The sequence below is a fragment of the Calypte anna genome, chromosome 4B, assembly GCF_003957555.1.
Source record: "Calypte anna isolate BGI_N300 chromosome 4B, bCalAnn1_v1.p, whole genome shotgun sequence".
NCBI classification, from domain to species: domain Eukaryota; kingdom Metazoa; phylum Chordata; class Aves; order Apodiformes; family Trochilidae; genus Calypte; species Calypte anna.
The window spans coordinates 3,074,846-3,097,058 of record NC_044249.1 but is presented as its reverse complement, the minus strand read 5'-3'; the positions used below and the strand labels follow the sequence as shown (position 1 = coordinate 3,097,058).

Here is a 22,213-nt window from a genome sequence, read left to right as displayed (position 1 = left end):
AAATTAGGCACACGTTCAAATCTCCAGCTCCCCACTGTCACAACAAGGGGTTTTGTACATTAAAGAACAACATTTATTCATAATTAATAGAATTTGCCTATCAAAAATAAATAACTTTCTGCCTTTGAAATTTTTAGCAGCAAACATCTCATTGCTTTCCAAAGAGACTCGTGTCCCTAAGAGGCTAAATTATCTTTGTCAGAGGATTTGAATTTCTAAAACAAGGGGAATTTTGGAATTTTAAACCAGCGTAACACAGAAATCTCAAAAAATACTCCGCAAGTTTCAAGCAAACTTTCTGCTGGTTTTTCTCACATTCCACTGACAGAAATCCAGAAAATGATATCTCATTTTTTAAAAATAAAATCTCTACAGATGATGTATTCATGGCATATGCAAGCACTCTCAAAACTGACATAAAGGAATAAATATAGAGCCAGGCTGAGATAAACATACAAGATGTCTGTGTGTTCCAGCCAGAACTGGCAAATACAGACTTTAAAAGCTACTAGAGGGAAATAACTACTTGAAATTATATAACTCTGAGACAAACTAAAAATATAATTTTCTTTCAAATAAAAGTTACTCAAGTTTCTTAACTTTTCAACAATTTTCTGCACTAGAGTTGCAAAGAGTCCTAGAGTTGTCTAAAGGAAAAGAGGATAGTCTAAAGGAAAAGAGGATATGTAAACCTAACAAAGGTATCATATTATTTTAATCAGTATTTATCAGAACAGTACAAAGTACTGTTAATTCTGTCCAAAATGATAGTTCCATTAAGAGATCCAGCAAGTAGTATTTAAATATAACAGCTGACACCTGTGCTTTAAAATTAAAAGACTGCTCATTTCTTTTTCCTATATTACTTTCATAAAAATTGCTAAAAATAATAAAATATATGGGTCTTATTGGGTTACAGGCAAGTGATCTGTGCATATTTATATATTTCTTTCTAATTTTGTTTCTGAATTATCTATTTCCTTTTTATTATGGCAGTAATACTCTGGAAGTGTTCTTCCCTTTGAGCGATAGCTGCACAAGGAAGATGTTCAGATGAAGAATACAAACTAGCCATGAAAATAAAGACATAAAACAAAACATAAAAATACCTTTCAGAAGCTATGCAATAATCATTGAACAGTAAATCACCATCAGTGGTTTATTCAAGATCTTAAGAGTACCTACAATAATGAGTAAAAATACATCATAGGCTTGTTCTCCCCTTAGTATGTTTTAAATAGTACTACCTGCTTAAGTTTTATTTCAAGTGTGTGGTTTGGTTTTTTCCCATAAGATTTGTTTAGCTAGTAGAGAGGATGTGTCTGAATTGGTGAACTGAAGGTATAAGCGAATAAATCTCTTAGCATTTCAGGTACAGCAGAAATGGGAATACTTTAGAAAAGGACAAGTATTCAGTTAGGTTTCTCAGCATTACTAGATGCTGGCTTTTCAACTCAGCTTCCACTTTTGCTGAGCAATTTTGCATGTACAAAGTAATGTTCATTTGTACAGAAACGGGAGCTGTATCCTGTCACAAAGAGAAATTCCTGAGTATAAGTGACAAGTTCTGCTGTCTGGAAGAAGATATGAAGGATATTCATCTATGCAGATCTGATTTAAATTTGGAAGATACAATTCTAACATTCTTTTTGAGCACAAAACTGTACTATTCACAAAGCAACAACTCTTTTACTATGCACATAACATTTGCTTCTTCATACCAATATAAATTGCATTTCAATGCAATGTCTTTTGGTTTAATTCAGCATTACAATGCTTGCTTTCTTCTTACCCCACAAACTCCTAAGACGTAAATGCAACTTACTGGTGCTAACTTGTTTGCTTTTACTTGTGTGTATTTTTACTTCAAGTATGTTGAAAGTCACAAATAGTTAAAAATTTATTAGTGAAGGGATCAGACAGCTCACAAGTTCACCTGATTTGTATTAGAAATCAAGGAGGTTGATTTAAAAAGCAAAACTGTAGACAAGACTCTTTTTAAAAATCAAGTGTCCCATTCAAAACAGCTGGTTTTATGTTTATGCAAATGTCATGCTATAATGTCTACCACAGCTGTGATAAAACTACATAAATAATTTCCAGAAATTACATGTAACTAAGCCAAAAAACCCAGACAATTCTTCTTCATCATATTAAGTGTACAAAATTGTAATTTCCTTCCTTTTTTTCTGAAACTTTTCCAAAACAGTAAAGACTTCTCACCTAAAACATCTTTTTATATATTGATGTTAAAAAATAATCAGAAAAGGTTGTGCTACATATCCTTCCATAAAGAAATAGGCCTTCATGATCCTAACTGGATCAAAATATCAAAAAAATATTTTTTTTTTTTTTATTCCTCTGAAAAATAATCAAAGCAAGACACTTGTTGTTCTGGAATAAAACATGAATGTTTTTCTCCTCTAGGTCATTTGCTCTAATCTAATTCAGAGAGATGGATGATGATTCTAAGTTAAACTGTCCTTTGTGCTATGGCAGATTGTTTGGAATTAATTGATGGTCCAATTCCTAAACGTTCAACTTTGCAAAGACTTCTGAAAGCTTTTTTATTTTATTTGTAAACCAACCTGACTTGGAAAGGTCAAGTTCAGCAGGTGAAAAGTATTTTGTAGAAAGACAAGCTGGGACTAGATTTATACTTTCCCTTGGACATAGGCACTCGTGCTCAGACCAAAGCCCAAACTCTACCTCCCTGTTCCTCTGCAGCAGAGCCCACCTTGGCTAAGAAACAGAGGCACAGAATGAGGACCAGGCTCTACTGTCACATTTTTGGGTGATACAAACAAGTCTCATGCAAATCATTTGCCTCTGCAAGCCTCAAATTATGTGCATCTGTCAAAGGTTGTGTTCATGTTTAGTAACCATGTCACACAAATCAAAAAGTTAGCCAAAAAAAGGGATTTTTTTTTTTCCCCTCTTTGAATTCACCTTGCTTAGCTGAATTTCAGCTCTTTGGGGAAGAGCTCAGGTTTTTTATTATCCAGCTATGCATGTGTCATACCTAACATGATAAAATCCTGATTCATGGAGAAAATATGTTCATACTGTTGGCAATAATTACCATGGTAATGACACAGTTTCATCAGTGGAGATGAAAATGCTTGCATGTACGTAGAAAATATTGCAGAGCTAATTAGGGGGCTACTTTAGAAGACAATTATTATTCCAAAATGTCTCCTTGCATAAACACTATTATTCTTTGCAGTAAAAATTGCTCCATTATGTAGTTTATTTTAACCTGCTCTCAAAGTAGATTAAGCTATGCCAAAGTAATTTTTTTAGAGCAAAACAAGCATTTCTTGTAAAGCTAAGGTATCGTGGCAATATTTGACTGTTTTCATATATTAAAAAAATCCTAACCTCTTAATAGGAAGAAAAAATATCACTAATGTCAATACATAACATAAGGAAAGCTCTGAAATATCATTAAAAAATTGCACATCTAGAATGATCCACATTTACAGAAAAAGAAAATCTCAAATAATTTTGAGATACTTCTATCATCAATTATTGACCAAAATACCTAATGAGATGGAAGTCATGGTGCTGTTATTACCACCTCAAGACCTGGTCCAAAATATTAGAAACAGATGAGAATCAGACTGTGAGGACTGATAGATATCCTAAGGAATCAGGTACAACAGAGTTTGCATCTTGGATGAGGGTTTTTGGTCACGAGAGCAAAAATACTTATTTTACTCATCCGTGTTATTTCACTTATTTGATTTTCTCTAATCAAGTTCAGAATCTGATTGATGTTTAATGAACATTCAGGTCATTATGAAAATTTCTGAGGTCCTTGCAGAAAGGCAGTGTTCAAAGCCCATGGATGAGTAAGAAAAAATAAGTGTAAATTACGCTGTAATAAGTATCTGCAAGTTAGAACAATCCTGGAGTTGCTCTATGAGAAAACTGTTTTTAAAACCCTAGAGCTTATTGGTCCTGTCATAATTTTACAACTTGTACTCACAATAAATACTTACAACATATGTAGAAATGTATAATAATATACATATTCTATATAATGATACAGACATTGAGTACACAGAGATCTACTTTTGATGTATTCTGCTCAGAAAATACATAGAATATGAATGTTTATGTGGGAACTGGTGGAAGGATTAAGTCCAATGGCTTTGATCAGTGAGGTGAAAATATGATAATGGGGCATAAAGAAACCCTTTCAAGTACAAGGATTTATATCTTTTTCTACATTATAATTTGTAAGAGAGCTGCTGCTGTTTTCATTTATCCATGCAATGACCTAAACCTCAAACAACAAAGAAGGAAGCACTCAAATCCTTGCTATTAAGACCGGTTTCAATCATATCCTATAATCATAAGTTTGACAGATTACTGTATTATTTCTGTCAAATGTGTATAATTTTATCAAATGTGTATGATCACATCAGTTCATGACTTGGTTGCCCTCCAATTGTTTTGCTGCCTTGCTGCTCTTTTGTTGCTGAAAAATGAAAATGTCCAGCTCACCTTCTCTGTTTTCATGCAGTCTCAGGTCTACTTCATATCCCTATCACAACTTGCCTGTATTCATTACTTTTGATATGACTTTGCACAGGAATACTTTCAGTATTTCTGTGATTATGCTATGTATTTCTATGGAATGACTGCACTGACAATCTGCATTAATACTTTTGTAATACTTTTTTTTTTTAGTATTCTCAATTCGATTCCTTTTTACAACCTGGCATTTTATTTTCTTCCTGCTGGCTTTGTATATCGGGGGACCTTCTCCAGGAAATTATTTCGTGGTCTTTCTTCTCAACAAAGGTTCCCATTTCTCACAATAACATACATCACCTTCCTCATTTATCTTGTCTCAGGTTTTGCACTGAATATACACATGGGGCCAGAGAGCAGGAGCCACTAAGCAGACACAGACTTGAGTGGACACTCATAGAGCACACTGAAAGCTCCACATGGGGCATCCAGTTTATATTTGTAGGTACTAGGATAATAGATTCCAGTTCTGGAGCAAGCTGGGTCAGAAGCAGACTTGGGTTTTCTGGACCATGCTTCACGGCACGCTCTGGGCATGTGGAGTTTATTAGAGACTTCATTGACCGAAACCATTTCATGTCTTCTGCAAATATTACCTCCTTTTCCTCATCTCCCTTTCTAGATAATGAATTTTTTTAACTCCAGGGATCTCTGCATAGACACTTGGGGGACTCTGCTTCTGTTAAACTGGTCCATTTATCCTTATGATTTTTTTTTCTCCTGGGGACAAAGTCAGCAAATGCTTTGCCCTGTGACAACACTTGCTAACTTTAGAAGCTTTTTCTCCTACACGGAAGCTATGCTAAAGGTCTTTTTTTTTTGACAGTTCAAATACACTGTATTGATCAATTCTCACACACTCTATCAAAATTCTAATAGGTTGACAATCATTCTGTGCAATTTTCCTGCACAGATGCCAGCCACTTTGTTCCTAAAACCCCCAAGTTCCAATTTTCTGTCTTTCTGCTAAAGTTTATCACTGGTCTCTAATTTAAAAGGTTTTTGTAGTACTTTTTTTTTTTAAACTACAAACACAACTTCTGACCTTCTTTGATTACTAGTTGTTGTTAGAAACTGAAAATTAAAGAAGCACATAATCCACTGCCTTCTTCCTCTTTGTGTTAGTCAGTATTTCAACAACATCCTCTTCCATGACTCAGTCTCACACCTTTATTTCAGTTACTTGGGATGGATGGCCTCCTAAACGTGCCTGGTTTTCTTCCCCTGTTTCCCCTCTGGTCAATACAACTGAGAAGAAACAGCTTAGAATCTCTTTAACATCCTTGTCCTCAGTAGATTCAGCTCAAGAGACCCACCAATCCTCTCCTACACCTGACATGTTAAAAATTGTCTGTATTTATTCATATGCCTCTGGCTATTTGTTCTAAGAATCTCTCTTATCTTCATAAATTACTGTCCTAAAGTTTATCTCCTACAACTTATGCTCTTTTCTGGTCATTTTGCTTAAGAACCTCTTTTTTTTTTTTTTACTAAACCTTTTCAGTTCAAATAGTTCTTGTGTTCTGCAGTATCTCTTTTCTCCTTCGCTACTTTTTTTTTTTCAAATAGCCATTTTCATACATTTTGCATCTTTTTATGCTGTATTTTTGCTTAATGTGTTCAGTTTCATACATTTAATCACTTATTCAGAAAAACTGTTCTACTGACAGGTGATTTTGATATTCTTTGTTAAGAAGTCAAATTTATTTTTATTACAATTGCACTTCCCAGTGGCTCAACTGTTCCTGTCTGAATCGCATTCTTATGCATTCCTCTTGCCTTATTAATTGGCTATATTACTAATAATGACTTATTTACTCATTGCTTCAACCATTTTCTTTTCTTACCTCCTGTTATTTACTATACAATTATAATCTAAAATTTTACTACAGAAAAATAAAGTAAGGGCAAATAAATCAAAGCAAGGTTTAGCTTAGAGATTCAAAGGAAAAAAGCAAAACTAAAACTGGATTCTCAAGTGTTGATTACATAATACCACTCATTTATATTGTTTACTTCTGACCTTTTACCTACAATTTTTTATCCTCTTACACCAGCAAAGTGTAAGATGTAGACTCATGCCTATATATAAACACATTGTTCAACAATACTACTTATGTTTAAATGTTGAACAATATTTCAAATCCCTCAACTATCAATAAAATATTTCATTGTTACTTGACACAGAACTCACAGGCCTAAACCAAAATGGAACAAAACTATCACTGTGGTGTCACCAGATGTAATTATGATGATAACACACATAGTGCAGCTGAACTCAGTTGTGATGAGAGCATCAGTGCTACAAACCTCAGATTTTTAATTAGTACTGCTAGATTTCAGCTTAGTAATGAAGAATGTTTCTTACAGGTAAATGATGGAAGACCAGTTAGAGAAGGTCATGAGTTGTTAGGTCATAGCTAAGTGACTTTTGACATTGTTCTTTAGAGTATGACCAGACAAATGACTCCTACCATTTAAGCCTACACAAAATAAGCAATTATCTCAGGGCAGGCTTTTTTAGGAATGGCTTTCACATATCAGAGTTGGTATCCAAATTCAGAAGCTTTCAGTAAAGCAAATCTGAAGAGCAAAGTAGTAAAAAGACCTCTCTGAAGGGCTTAAATACTGGGGCAGCTAATTAAGAAGGGAGAACTGAGATGTCTGTGTTGAGAATGATCCATAGCAAAGATCTTTACACACCAGGACATCACCTTTCAGAAGATCTAAACACTTTATAAAAATAAGTAAACAAATACCAGATTAAGAGAGATTATTTTTTTTTTAACCCTTGATTTGCTGTCCTAAAAGACTTTTGTTGCTTAAGAAATGGTCGGTACTGCAACGTTAATGTCTTTGGCTTATTTGGATAAGATAAGCATCATAAACACTTCAAGTAAAGGAGGTTACAGTCTCTAAAAAACTACAGAGGGCTGGTAACTGCAATGAAAAGACATATTAGATCACAGTATTACATAGGGGTTCTAAAACTGCCTCATACTCGAAAAGGAAGTAGGAAGGTGTTTTGGGGATCTGTAACACTCTTTCATACCACCCACAGTCAGAAGTAAGAGCTAAGATTTTGTAAGAAGACAGAAGGCACAGAGGAGCACTGACATAAGTCAGTACTACACAGGCTAAAAGAAGACCAGACCCAAGGCAAACAGTTGTTTGTCCACTTTGTTCCAAATACTTAACATTAACTATGCAAATAGTTACTTCAAAATAATACACATACTGCTTATTCCTAAGATACTTCTCAGTCCTATAAAGAAGCTCCTAGAGCTGTTCTCTCAACTTAATTTTAGTCTTAAAAAATGTCAGCCTGGCAATGTCAGTGTTTAAGCCATTTATAAGAGAAAACTCTGAAAATAATCCAGCATCAGAAAACAAAATTAAGCAACCAACCCACTAATATCAGCTGATACTTTTGCTGTTGACAATTACGTCACGCTAAAAAGTAATCAAGACTTTGCCTTTTTTTTTAAAGCACTGAACACCTTCTTCAGTGGTGCCTGAATCCAAGGGAAGCCCTTTCCCCTCACTGCTCTGTATGATTCCTACAATGAACAGCAGAAGGAGCTAATTTTTATTTTATTCCCTCCAAGGGAACACTTTCATACAGCTTTCTCGAACGGTACTTACTCAAATATGGTGGTTTGTAAGGCGCTCGTGTATTAGACAGCAGTCCATCCAACTCCTTCCTCTCCAGAGTGTTGTGAAGGGCCTTCTCTTTGCCGAAGGTGGAGAAGGACCTTTCTGCCCCAGGTTGGGCTTCTGGTGTTTCAAACACTTCAGTGTCTGGAACGGAGTCCATGCCAGGTACATGCAGATTGCTGCGGTAATCCGCAGCTTGGCGTCCATCGGATGGGACAAAGGAAGGCATCCAGCACCGATCTGAGTGGCCCAGTGCTTTACATTCCTCCGTGCAATTGGAGAAGAGATCCATGCCTGCAAGCATGAGAGAAAAAGAAACTAGAGATATAAGCTTCAGCAGCACGAAGAGGTGCTGAGAGATGAGAAAGATCGTGCCAAGAAAAGGGCGGAGTGGAAAGAGAAATATTGGAAGAACTTCTTCCCCTACCTTCGTTTCTTCAACAATAAAAGAAAAAAAAATTGAGTTTTCCGGTGTTCAGAAGTCAAAGACATCACTTAATAAGCATAATTAAATGCCAGAATGTCACACACGCACAAAAATATCAAAAGAAGAAGGGTGCTGGTAGGTCTGTCTCACAAAATCAGTGCAGATCTCACTGTTTAGAACCCACTGACATAAAGTTCAGTTCCACTTGTAGGTTGACGGCTGAGGTTCACCAGTTGAAAATACTTGTTTAAGAACATGAAGGAATTGTTTCTACATAAATGTATTTCTGACCAAAGAACTGAGATGTCATGACTGAGGACTCACAGGTTGCATTTATTAATAAGTTCTATGAAGGAGCTATCTGTGCATACAGGTGTACACAGACAGAGCCTATCAATACTACAAGCAGATCTTACAAAGTGGGAATCCAGCTCTCAAGTGATCGGGTTGGTTTATTTAATCAATTTTTACATCATTCTTTCAGGGACAGTTCTCATTGCTACTGCAGCTGTCCTATCATCAAGTCATCCGAGTAACAGGACAGAATACTATAATAAATTACTGTAATTAGCAGTACAAAGGTAGCCATGGTCTGATGTGACATGGCTGTGGATACTATTGACAAAATTGTTAATGCTTTCCCTATATAAGCAGACACTTGTCCCTGCCAACAGGTAACTGCTTACAAATCCTTTAATGCTATTAAGATTTCAAATGGCAACTTGTGTTTCTATTGACTACTTTTGGATCGGCCTTCCAAAAGAGTATTTCCTAACTGTGAGTCACCAAGTTGTGGTATTATACTTGTTTGGAGAGGAATGTTGTGTGAGATTACAGGCACAGAGTAAATAAATACCAGTACCTCCAAACTGACATTCAACATCGTACAGAAAAGCAAAGGAGTAAAGAAATCTCTTTTTCTTGTATTTATAAAGAGAACAGAGTATCTTAGGTGCATGTCAAAATGGAAATAAACCTGATATAAACACTGCATACACAAGCATTGCATTAGAATTACAAAAGTGACACTACTTGCAAGAGAATTAGGAAGAAATTTTGAACAGCTGTAATAAGATTCCTGTAATGTAACTCATTCACCAGCCCACACTGTAAAGAACTGGATTAGCTTGATCTCCCATGTGAGGATTAGCATTAGGAATCCTACCACTGTTTTGAACCATAATTTGATTACTTATATTAGTAATATTTACATGATATCTCACACTACATAAAACAATCTCTTCAACAAGCAAGAATCTATCAACAAGTGCTTGAGTGCTAAAGGCAGTCACTTATGACAGAAAAAAATAGGAAAAAAGGAAAAAAAGTTTTTGATCTCACATTAATCTCCCTTCATAATTACTTTAAAATTTTAAATTAACTAATACACAATGCTAGGTCCAGTTTCGATTAGAACCTTGCAGATAATTGTCATGCAGAAGTCTGAAAATAAATTACTGATCAGTGAGCTGTTGAAGAATGCAAACGTGAACTGCAATATGATTAAAGAATCACATGAAGGCCATCAGGCCAGGAGTACAAATCATATAGTTCTAAATTCTGTAGTGGCAGGAGCTATCAAAGACTGAAAAGAAAGATTTAGATGCAGTCTTCCCAGGAATAAATTAATATATAACAATGTCTGTAAAACCGTGTGTATGTGTATCTTATATCTGCACAGAAACACCTTATGCAAGAAAAGACACATTTCATGAATTCTGCTTTTTACCATTCAGAAAATTTAAGTGACAATTAAACCAAAATGGTTATTTTATTCTTAAGAGCTCCTGGCAAAGTTATACCTAAACAACAGATCAACCTCCTTTTAAAGGAGAATGATTACAGACACATTGTGCTAACAGTGTTTCAGTGACCATATTCACTCAACATTTCCTAAGAGACAGAAGGAGAAAGAAAAACTTACAGATAAATATCAAATTACATTATTTTGCCAGTGAGAGGGGGATATTATAATAATTTTGGTTTTAAGTGATATATTCAAAGACAAGCCCTTCTTTTCTTCCTTCATGGATTTTTACTTCCCCTGGAAAACTACCCTCCATTTTACTATTTTGTTTTCACATCGGCTGTTAAACTGCAAAATGTTTCTATCCAAATGTTATTTTTTAGTTCCTTTTTGAATACTGCTTGTCTACTGCAGTGCATAGAATACTACTATATGACAGCTTATTATAAAAGAGATGTTATAGCCACTCTAAATCAGGATTTTGAATAAACAAAGTAATGAATGTAAGGGATATAAAATGTAAGCTTGTATGAGAAACTTTTCCTCTTTGAAGAGGAGAGCTTGTAAAAGAAAAAAAATGTTATATACAGCTGAATTTTAATATTCAGTGTTGGAATACACAGCCAGAATGTTAATGCTTGTTTAGGATGGGTACAAAATGTTTGGAGGGGCCCAGGCTGGATACTGTTCCTACTTGAATCAGTCAGAACATTGCCTCAGACTTTAATGGATACAGCACCAACACACAGTTTAGTAATTTGACATAAAATAAATTCAAAGTATCAGTCTGATTCTGAAATCCTTAGGCACCTATGTATGTTTAAACTGCTTATGATATGCATGCTGCATAGTTTTCCTCCACCTTTTTCATGTGGGGTCATGGTTTCTGATTCTATTTGGGAAACATTAAAAATAGGGCAAGGAATGTCTGCTTGCTATTTTCCAAGAAGGAAGGATGTAACATGGTAAATGAAGCAAGACATTTGGCACAGAATTCCCTCACACACCAGGAACCAGATTCTTGATTTATGACAAAAATAAAAGTTCAGCAGCATAACACTTCCATCTTATATCCCTCACAAATCTGGCTATATTTATGGTCCTTCAGAACTCAGCTATCCATTGTAATTGCAAGTCCACATTAAAGAATGCTTTATATTTTTCATGTATTTATCATATTAGACCTTGCATGCAGATAAACAGAGGTATTAAAGGTAACTCTGAACTATGAATTTCAAATGTCATTCTCAGATAAAAATATAGAGCACAGTGCACTGAAGTGCTCAAAAATTATATGCATTTCTTTACTCCAAACAGAGCAAAACATATAGCTCATTGCAAAGGCCACTAGTTCATGCCTGTTTGTTCAAGTCTTAGTACTAGATAAGCCAGAGGGCAATATGAGCTCTCACACCATCTTAAGTTTGTAGATTTCGAAGAAAAACAAATCCCTGACCCTTCCCTCAACAGGAACAAGCAAACAAAAAAACCTAGGAAAGGGAAATACTAAGTTGGATATCTGCAACTGAATTTCCTGAACTCAGGTGCTCTGGTTCAGATACTCAGTAGTGTTGCATTTCTGAAGTGTATTCCCAGTTTGCTTCCTTTCACATTTCAAAAGGAGAAAATCAGAATTTCTATGTGCATGACTTCTAATTGGTTTGAAAGACAGCTTAGATCAAAGCAAAAATAAGGCCTAAAACAATTTTTAAATAATGTATTCTTTCTTAATTTAATTAAGGAAGAGCCATACACCAAGTTTTTAGAGCAATGATTGAACATGAGCAAATGTATCACTAGGTAAATGATGTAATAAAAAGTGGAAGTGCAAATTACATGTTGACAGAGTACTTTTGTACTATTGTTATTGGCATGGGGTTTTCTTTCCCCAGCAGGTGTATTTTTTTTTCATTACTTTAGCTTTTACTTGGAATTAAATGTCATTTTCTGTTTCTTAGGTGGAGGCTTTTCTTAAAAAAGGTGGTTAGGTATGAGATGGGTGTGACACAGGGAACCAGGCCTCCTTTTCAGAGCTTCATTACCAGAACAATTATCCATTTGGTTAGGTTATCCTTGAGCAAGTTACTCATTTCCCTATGATTCATGTTTCATGTCAGTAAATAAGAATAATGATATTAAACTCTTTGTAGAAGACTTTATCTACTGAACAATTGGACTTTATGGAACAGTTATTATAATTTCTTCTTGCTAAGTAATTGGTGTGCTGCCTTGGATAAAACTGACTTCATCTGCATGAGAACTTGCATAAAGACTCACACATCTTCAATATTCAGCTCTTCCAATTCTCAGCTTCAAAGCCCTATCAGAACCACTGAGATGTGAACTTATGAAGCACGCAGCCCAAGGAAAGAAAAGAAAAGGAAAAAAAAAAGAAACTGCTCTCAGCTTGAGCCAAAGCACTTTTCTAAGCCATTTTCATGTTCACTCTCATTTTATCTGAGATAGACTCTTAGCCCAAGTGATCTTCTAAACAGGATTTAGCTGTCACTCTGCATAGGCTCAGAAGGCATACTGGTTTTCTCTGTCCCCTTATCACCAAAATTCTTCTTCTGACTTCTCAAATTCTTCTCCTTATGAACACTGAAATACCACAGCTCTTCTGAACAATGCAAACACTCTTGTGGTTTACCTAACCTGTGCTGAAAAGGCAAGGAGACAACGTTTCATTCTGTGCCTTTGTATTAGACTCCTATCAATCCCCTTCAGAAGGTTCACTAGAGGAAACCTCATTTTACAGCTCAGCTGCTCACCAGTGCCTACTGCCCAGAGGAAATTATCAAAAAAGCTGATGCATTTTATAGTGTATACATGACAGAACATTTACTTAGCTTCCCATCTTGGATATTCTTTCCTGAAGTGATCTGAGATCATGCCAATTCAATGAAAGGAGTGAAAGAAAGGTCATACTGTAAAGAACTCTGCATTGTTCTTCTTGAGAAAGCTGAGTATCCAGTGGGCAACCATATGAAGTAAGTTGATGGCATGTGTCCAAACTTTACAGGACAGGTGTCTAATCATACAATTTAAACACACACGTATGCCAAGTATTAATTGGCACCCAAGTCAGCAGCTTCACAAGGGAGGCCAAGAATTTAATCAACCATAGGAAATAAACTAACCTCATGCTTAGAAATTACACCTACAGAACGTGATTGAAATACAGTGTGTTAATAAGAGGCAGGAGCATCGTAGTAATTGCATTTGTTCTACAACAAATAGCATTTTTTGTCTCAATTTTCAAACAAGAAAGAACACTAGTAAATACCACCATGCATCTGAGGTTTAAGAAAACCCTTCTCGCTTTGCCAGAAACTTCTTGTGCTTCTTCACCCTTGGAAATTCATTTTTCAAAATGCTTAATTAAATACCTATCCCAGTCAATGAAATGCCTACTCAATCCCTGAAAATTAGGCTCTTGAATAGCCTGCACCTTGCCATTCCCACTAAATGCAGATGACAGTACTTCTGTATTTCATGGATTTTTAAATAAAAATGTGGGTAATGACAAGGAACCTGGGTGGTACTCTAATGGGAACAATGTGAGTCCCTTACATGTATTCCAGTACTTTTGAAACCATGATGAAATCACTATTAAGAAAATACACTTTGTGGAAAGGTGAACTATATATGTTATAAAACCCTTTCTGATATGCAGAACAGCTTAGTTCAGAATTTTCAGTAAGGAATTGTGAAGGAGAAATCTATGATGCAGTGAAAAATTTTCATCCTGCAAATCCTGCATTTTCTTCCCAGTTTATACCTGACCATGATTTTTGACAGTCAGCTTGGCAATCAATGGACTACTAGAGAGTAGCTACTTGTGTGCCACAGGACTGTTCACAGGTGACAGGAACAGAAGTCAGTCACAGAACAGTGAAAAAAGATGTTTTGTGAGCAGAACGTGGTGCTGACTGAAACTGGCAGGGAGAGAGGTTTATTTGCCCATGTGAATTATCTCCTAAATATTTCTGGATGCAAATACAATGCTTTTCAAAGAACCAGATATGATGCTCTATGGTATCAGGTAACATCTTGGGAAAAAAAAACCCACAACAGCCCAAACTTCTTCCATGTTATCAACCAGTGTTTTCCTGTGATAGGTTAAAAAGAATTTATTGTAGAGCATCAGAACAACTAAGAAACTGAGAAGACTTTCCCTCAGATCCTTCCCTTGGCTATTCAAGATCAAACAAGATTCATGGTTCTTTTTTCCATAAAATTCAGCATCAAAAGCTAATAGCAAGATTGACGTTTTTATATTAAAATATATTGTGACTGCTGAGGCCAAGGGGCACACTATTTATTCATCCCAAATATAACAATTTATTGTCAAACCACAGCATCAATATATTAAATTGGAAGTTCTGTGTATTTGAGGTTTCAGTTCAAACTGTTAATTGTGTGTAGACCAAACCTAATTGTCAGCTTTCCTTACTTCATCTGTAATCACCACTGAAGACACAGAAGTTCATAAACTTTTAAGTTATTTGAAATTATTTTGAAAGTACAGATTTTTGACAAAGTAGAAATTCTGAAAAAGAAGAATTTATCCAGCTAAGGACTAATGCCAAGTTTGACAGTAGTTCCAGTGTTCCTATCTAAGATAGACTACTTTTAAAATGGAGATGAAGAATAAAGAGCAGTAACATCACTGCATGCATCTAAAAGAAAATAGCTTTCAGCTGATGTGCAACTATATGATTATATTCCCAGCATTAGTCAAACCCAGCCTTTTCTGCAGATGTTTATTCTTTTCTCCCCTGTTTGGTTATTGTGGTTCATGATGTTGAGGGACTAAGCTGATTGAAATGTTCACTGAGATGACTGCTGCAGTAAAATGCGTAAAAGACAAAAAAAATGGAACACAGGGAGGGCAGGAGGAAAGGGAGCTTTTTATAACTCAGTAGCACTGATTGCTGCATCAGAAACAGTGAGAAAGAAAGGGTGGGGGGGGGGGGGGCTAAATACATGGCTTTTTAAAACAACAATAAATCATACGCCATATATAGGGCAAAAATGAAAGAGGCTCTGTGTTCAGATGTAAACTTCTGGCAAGACCTGGTCTGTTGTCAGGTTCCCAGACACAAAATAGACACTCTGTTCACTTAGCATGAAGCCTTGCAAGAAGCAGAGAGCTCCGGAGACTCTTGGCTCTTCTCGAGTCTCATTAGGTCTGCATATTAATTACTTGCAGCAATATAAAGGGGCCCTGTAGCAGCCTCCTCTTCCCCGTGGTGCCTGCGTTTCCCATGGTTAAGGGCACAGCAGCAAGAGAATAAAGGACATTAACAGAGCACATGGGTGAGGCAGCACTGTTATGACAGTAGAGTCCCTTGCTTTGGTATCTTCCAAACTGAGGGTCAGGGGGAGAAAAAAAAAAAAAAAAAAAAGCAAACCAAGAATGACTGGAGAGACTGGCAGTACTTTGTGTGACACAATTGTAGCAAATCCTTTTACATGACAGAGCACAGAGAACACAAGGAGAAAGAAATCACTGTGTTGAATCAAGACATATCAGACCTTTGGAGATGGTGGTAGAGGAGAAAGCATAAGCATTTGTGGGTAAAATGCAGTGTGAGGGTGAGAATGAATTCTAATGTGTAGGCTCTAAACAAATGTCCCTTTCAGAAGAAAACTGACAGTATGAGAGCCAAGACAGCAAGCCATACACTTGGGAATAACACTGTAATGTATGTATTTTCTAGGTGATTCAAATCAGTGTCTTTTAAAGCATCTTTTTTCCTTTGTCAGAACTGAAAGAAATGTACTTCAGAATACCTTAGCCTTATTAACATGGAAATTATTTATACTATATGGTGCCTTGATTTGAATTAAAAAACAATCCTCAAAAAGGTGCTAAGGTATTACATATTCAGAGCACCCGATGTGGCTCCACTGATCCCCAACAAAAATCCTCACAGTCTGGCTGTCATTCAATCATTGGGTTCATTCTTTCCCTTGGGAACTCCTCCTGCACTACACACTGCCATGCCAGCTCAAGTGCCTACTAAACAAAATTGCCTAATGCTTTGAAATTCTGCAAATCTGCTGTTGGAAAAAACGCACCATAAAATGTACCAAGAACTTCGTTTTTATGTGCAGGAAGTTTTGCTGTGGCAAATGATGCAGAATAAGATACCACCACTCCCCAGCAAACTGCCTCTTGAATGGAAGGAGATGAAAATTGCCTCCTTGCCCAGCTAACTGCAGCAGCAAGCTGAGTACAACCCAGCCTCCCATACAATATGCTGACATTATTTATGCCACTCTTGTATTATATGCCTATAAGTAACTGTTCTTTCTATTCTCCTTACTCAGAGGTCTGCTATTCCCATTCTCTTATCAGACTTACCAGAGGATTGACCTCGATTAGTGGCATCATGATCACTGTCTCCTTGCTCACTGTCTCCATGACCACTGTCCTTAGAGCTTACTATGTCTGCTTCCTGGAATGCAGAACTAGACACAGAAACAATCCTGACATTAGAATAAACATGAAAGAGGAACTCATAAAACATTCTTCTGCCATCACATGGCCAAACACAGTGCTGCATTACCCCCACTCCTGCCTGCTGCACTGCTTCTGCAGGGGTGCTCTGCCCACCATAAACCAAACTGGCACTTTCAGGCCTTGGTAATCTAGTTAGAAGGGACAGTAGGCATTAGTCCTCCATCTGGTTTTCATGTCATTGGTAAAGGTAATTCAGCAGCATTTACAAATTTTAGCTGGATAACTGTATTTTAACTCAGGCCAATGTTGTCTGAAGACCCTACAGAAGCATTTTAAGTATTTAAAGCACGTTCTAGATTAATACACAGTGAAATTTTGGTCTCTTTTCAGTTGGTTTTGAAACCAGTTCAGAAAAGCTGCAGTTCAAACTCACTTAATCAACAGTGTTTTATTTTATACGTCTACATATATTCAATTCCCCACTGCTTCACTACTATTCTACATCTGCAATAAACACATTTCTGCATCCAGTTCAGACTTGATAAAGCATGCATGAGGAAAACAAGGTTAAGGAGCTCATACCTGTTTACCCGTCGGGGTCTGTCAACTAGATAACTGAGCTCAGTACGTTGATGTTTTGTCTAGGAAAAAGAAAAAAAACATTGCGAAATATTTTAACTCTTGACATTTCTGTACCCAGCATCAGAGCAGCTCACCATATTCACTATAAATGGTAATGTTTAGTTGCTAATAGGCCCACACAATCTGTTTCTAGGTTGTAAGTGAAAAACCTAGTTCTTATTCACACAGAAGGCATGAGGGATTTTTTTCCCTGTCTTTTGGGATGAGATTCTGACACGTTTTCTCACAATGCATGCTGTCAAGCATCACAAGGACTCCCACAAAAATCAACAGAACTGTTTCTAGAGTTGTGTACTACTTAGTCTGAGAAAAAACTTCTTGTAATCAAGTTTTCAGTCTGTTTTTAATTCCAGTGTATAAAAATCACTCAAGACATTACACTTATTTCACCCTAAGGAAGAAAATACATTGAATACAGCCCTTAAAAATGCAAGAGAAGACTGAGCTTCATAGGCATTTTGAAGAAAGGTCAATCTTGCAAGTCTGTATTTGTCATTTTACTGCAAAACCTAACACTTCAGGAATTATCACTCAAACCACCTTTAGCAGAGTGGCCATCACTCAGGTTTCAGTATTGAAGTTAAGAGAGAATGTGTTGTTTTCAGTAGTGCACCAGCAGAGAGAGACTGAGAACATGTACGAGCTAACCCTGTAGAAAATTATTAACAGGGGAGTATTGTGGCATATGCTTTGACAGAAATTCTCTACACACCAGATATCACAATACAGACAACGTGTTTAACAGGAGGGGGTGTTAAGTCTCTGCATATAATTTCACGGAAACTCTTGATGCTTTCCTGTGCAAACTCAGCTTTAGGTTACAAAAAGCTGTTCAGAGAGAGTAAAGAAAAGCCAATTAATAAACCCTAATTCACAAATTAATTAAAGTTCCGGTTAACTGCGGAGATTGTCACAGTCCCAGGGGGGGAAGGGGGGCTCCCTCAATGCTTTATGAAGATTTCAGGAAGAAAAAAAGACAGTTTAAAAATGTTGCTTAAGGAAACCGTGCTGATGCCTCACGTCAGTTCATTGTGTAGCTAAAAGCTGCACACACACGCACACCCCTAGCCCCCCCTGCATCCCACAGGAGATCCGCTTGCAGCTACTGGCTCAGCAGCATCTCTGCTCCCCGGTGCTTCCCAGATTCGTCCCCAGGAACCGGAGAGGAGGTGTGGGGGGCAGCGTACTCGCTTTCTGAACCTGGAAGCCGATGGAGCCGGCGCCTAACCCGGGCAGGCGGTGGGGCGGGAGGCCGCGCGTTCCCCTCTCCTTCGCCTGTCACTTAAAGCCTCCCAACTATTAGAGACCATGGATGAGTAAGGAGGCGGACAAGTAAATTAAACGGAAAAAAAAGGACGAAAAGGGAAAAGCCAAGTGGTTTCCCCGTCAGAAGAGGAGAGATAGGAGCTAAGGGAGAGACGGGAAAGCGGCCCGGGGCTCAGGTAAAGCCCGCGGTGCAGCGGCGGGGCAGGGCCGCCCTCAGAGGTCCCTTAATGGCGGGAGAGCAGGAGGGGAGGGTGAAGGGGGTGCCGGGCGGCCGGGCCTTACCTCGCTGGACAAAATGCTGCCGTTGGAGATGATGTCGGGCTGCTGGTCGGCGTAGCCGGTTACGATGGCCCCGCAGGAGTTGTGCTCGGCATCGGTGCTGCGGGAGGGGCTGCAGGGCTTGAGGAACATCAGGTCGGTCTTGGCGGACTCGGGGGTGAGGCAGACCTGGTAGCAGTAGTTCTGGTTGTGGTGATGGGAGCCGAAGCTGCCCGACTCCTCCACCGGCACCTGCGCCGGGTTGCTGGGCACGTTGGAGCTCTGTACCAGCATGATGTCCGACTTGCTGAGCTTCTTCTTGCGGGCCCGAGCCTGGCGGCTGCAGCAGGGGCAGCAGCAGCAGCAGCCCAGGCAGCAGTCGCTGGCCAGGCAGGTGTAGATGTTGAGCTTCTTCTCCTTCTGGCAGCGCACGGCCAGGACGATCATGGCCAGCAGGAAGATGAAGGAGACGGAGCCCAGGGCGATGATGAGGATGAGGGTGAGGTCGAGCGAGGTGTCCCCCCCGGAACGGCTGGGGCGATGCTCGCCGGAGCCGCCGCCGCCCCCCGCGCCCGCCCCCGCGCCCAGGCCGCCGCCGCCGCCGGGCCGCTCGGCCGCGCCGTCCACCAGCACCACCTGGATGGCGGCGGTGGAGGAGAGCGGCGGCTGCCCGTGGTCCCGCACCTCGATGACCAGCTCGTAGGGGCGCTGCGGGTCGCGCTTGGCCGGCACCCTGCGGGCCGTCCGCAACTCCCCGGTGCGCCAGTCCATGCGGAAGAGGCTGGCCTCGTTGCCCCGCACGATGCTGTAGGTGAGGCGGGCGTTCTCCCCGTCGTCGGCGTCCACCGCCGCCACCCGGCTCACCAGGTAGCCCGGCTCGGCGCCGCGGGGCAGGGCCTCCCGCGCCGGGGTGCCGTTGCGGCCGGGCAGGGGGCTGACGATGGCGGGGGCGTTGTCGTTCTGGTCCACCACGACGATGTTGACGGTGGCATTGCCGGCCAGCGGCTGGGGCTCCTCGCCGGCGTCGCGGGCCTCCACCTGGAAGCTAAACTCCTTGAGCTGCTCATAGTCGAAGGAGCGCAGGGCGTAGAGGAAGCCGTTCTCGGAGTTGATGGAGACGTAGGTGAAGACGGACATGCCCTGGATCTGGCTCTCCAGGATGGAGTAGGCGAGCTGGGCGTTGGCGCCCTGGTCCCGGTCGGTGGCGCTGACGGCGTAGATGTAGGCGCCGGGCACGTTGTTCTCGCTCACGTAGACCTGGTAGACGGGCTGGCTGAAGCGCGGCGCGTTGTCGTTCACGTCGCTCACCCGCACCTGGATGGACTTGCTGGTGCTCAGCGGCGGCTGGCCGCGGTCCCGGGCCACCACGGTGAGGGTGTAGGCGTCGCCACCCGGCTGCTCTCGGTCCAGCGGCCCCTCGGTGACGATGGTGTAGTAGTTCTTAAAGGAGCTCTTGAGGCGGAAGGGCGCGTCTCCCTGCAGCAGCTCGCACTGCACCTGCCCGTTCTCCTCTGAGTCGCGGTCCGAGACGCTAAAGAGGGCCACAACCGTGCCCGGCGCCGCCGCCTCGCTCACCGCCTCCTTGACGGTGGAGAAGCTGATTTCGGGTGCGTTGTCGTTGGCGTCCAGCACCCGCACCAGCACCTTGCAGTGCGCTGGCACGGCGTTGGGCCCAAGGTCCTTGGCTTGCACGTACACCTGGTACACGCTGCTCTCCTCGTAGTCCAGCTCGCCGCTCACCTCCAGCCGCCCGGTGCGCGGCGCGATGCCAAAGAGCTCCCGGGCGCGGGCTGAGATGTGACTGCTGAAGGAGTAGATCACCTCGCCGTTTTGGCCCTCGTCGGGGTCGGTGGCGTTGAGCTGCAGCACCAGGGTGCCCGGAGGCGAGTTCTCCGGCAGCGACACGGTGTAGACGGGCTGCTCGAAGGCGGGGACGTTGTCGTTGGAGTCCAGCACCCTGATAGTGAGCAGGGCGGTGCCGGTGCGCTGCTGGGGCTGTCCGCCGTCCACCGCGGTCAGCACGTAGCGGTGCACCGCTTGCTGCTCCCGGTCCAGGGGCTTGTCCAGCACAAGCTCGGCGAAGCGGTTACCGTCCCCCTGCGTCTGCACGTCGAGGGAGAAGTAGCTGTTGGGGGTGATCTCGTAGGTGCGCAGCGAGTTGGTGCCCACGTCGGGATCGAAGGCGCTCTCCAGGGGGAAGCGGGTGCCCGGTGTAGCACTCTCCGAGATCTCCACGGTGAGGTCGGGCTCCGGGAAAGAGGGGGGGTTGTCGTTGATGTCCAGCACCTCGATCTCCACCCGAAACAGCTCGAGAGGGTTCTCTAGGAAGACCTCCAGATGCAGCAGGCAGGAGGGGCTCTGCTTGCAGATCTGCTCCCGGTCGATCTTTTCATTCACGTAGAGCACCCCGGTTTCCAGGTTGAGCTCCAGGTAAGGGCTGCGGGAGTTGGGCGCCGTCTGGAAGCGGCGAGCCGAAAGTTTTGTAATGTCCAAGCCCAGGTCTTCGGCAATATTCCCCACGAACGTGCCATGCTCCTGTTCTTCTTGCACCGTGTAATGGAGCTGGCAAAGGGCCCCCTCCACCATCCAGAGCAAGGCAAAGAGGAATAGCACAATCATCTCCAATTGGGGAAAGAGATCCCCCCTCCCCAACACCACCTCTTCCAAAACCCACCACCACCACCTACTCCTCCTCCGAAAACACACAGTGTGTGCCTGTGCGTGTCTATGTGTGTGCCTGTCTGTGTGTGCGGGAGTGTGTGTCCGCGCCTGCGAGCGTGTGGAGAGAAGAATCGGGGGAGGGGGGAAGGGGGGGGGGGAGGGGGAAAGAAGTCGATTTAGGGGGGGGGGGGATGCTTGATATTATTTCTTCTGATTCATGTTAGGATTTTTTTCTCCCCCATCCCTCCTTTTTGTTACGAGTATTATTGTTTCACACGCTGACCAAATGAAGAAGACAGGCGTCCCCGCTTCATCTGTGATCTTCAAAATAAACGGCCAACTAATAATAGCTATTAGCTGGATGTATCTAGAGATACACAGTAGCCCGCTTTTATTTATTCCGAGAGTCTTGGCACTGCACCGCGGCAGCAGCAGTGGCGGCCGAGGCAGCAGCAGCAGCAAATCCCAAGGAGGAAATTTTTATATTTAAAGATTGTCCTCGGTTTGTCTTCCTGGTGGGGAGCTGGAGGGTTGATGCTGC

At 41.0% G+C, this 22,213-nt stretch overlaps 1 protein-coding gene across 1 annotated transcript in view; it reads right to left on the bottom strand.

The window, feature by feature from the left end:
- PCDH10 (protocadherin 10) overlaps window positions 1–21,899 on the bottom strand; it is a 31,875-nt gene extending 9,976 nt beyond the window's left edge. The window contains exons 1-4 of the mRNA XM_030450649.1: window positions 19,036–21,899; window positions 17,428–17,486; window positions 16,747–16,853; window positions 8,188–8,493 (exon numbers count right to left, since the gene is read on the bottom strand). Coding sequence (XP_030306509.1) covers window positions 8,188–8,493; window positions 16,747–16,853; window positions 17,428–17,486; window positions 19,036–21,630 — 3,067 coding nt within the window. The 5' untranslated portion in view covers window positions 21,631–21,899. The remainder of the gene's footprint in view (window positions 1–8,187; window positions 8,494–16,746; window positions 16,854–17,427; window positions 17,487–19,035) is intronic.
- Window positions 21,900–22,213: the final 314 nt, after the last annotated feature.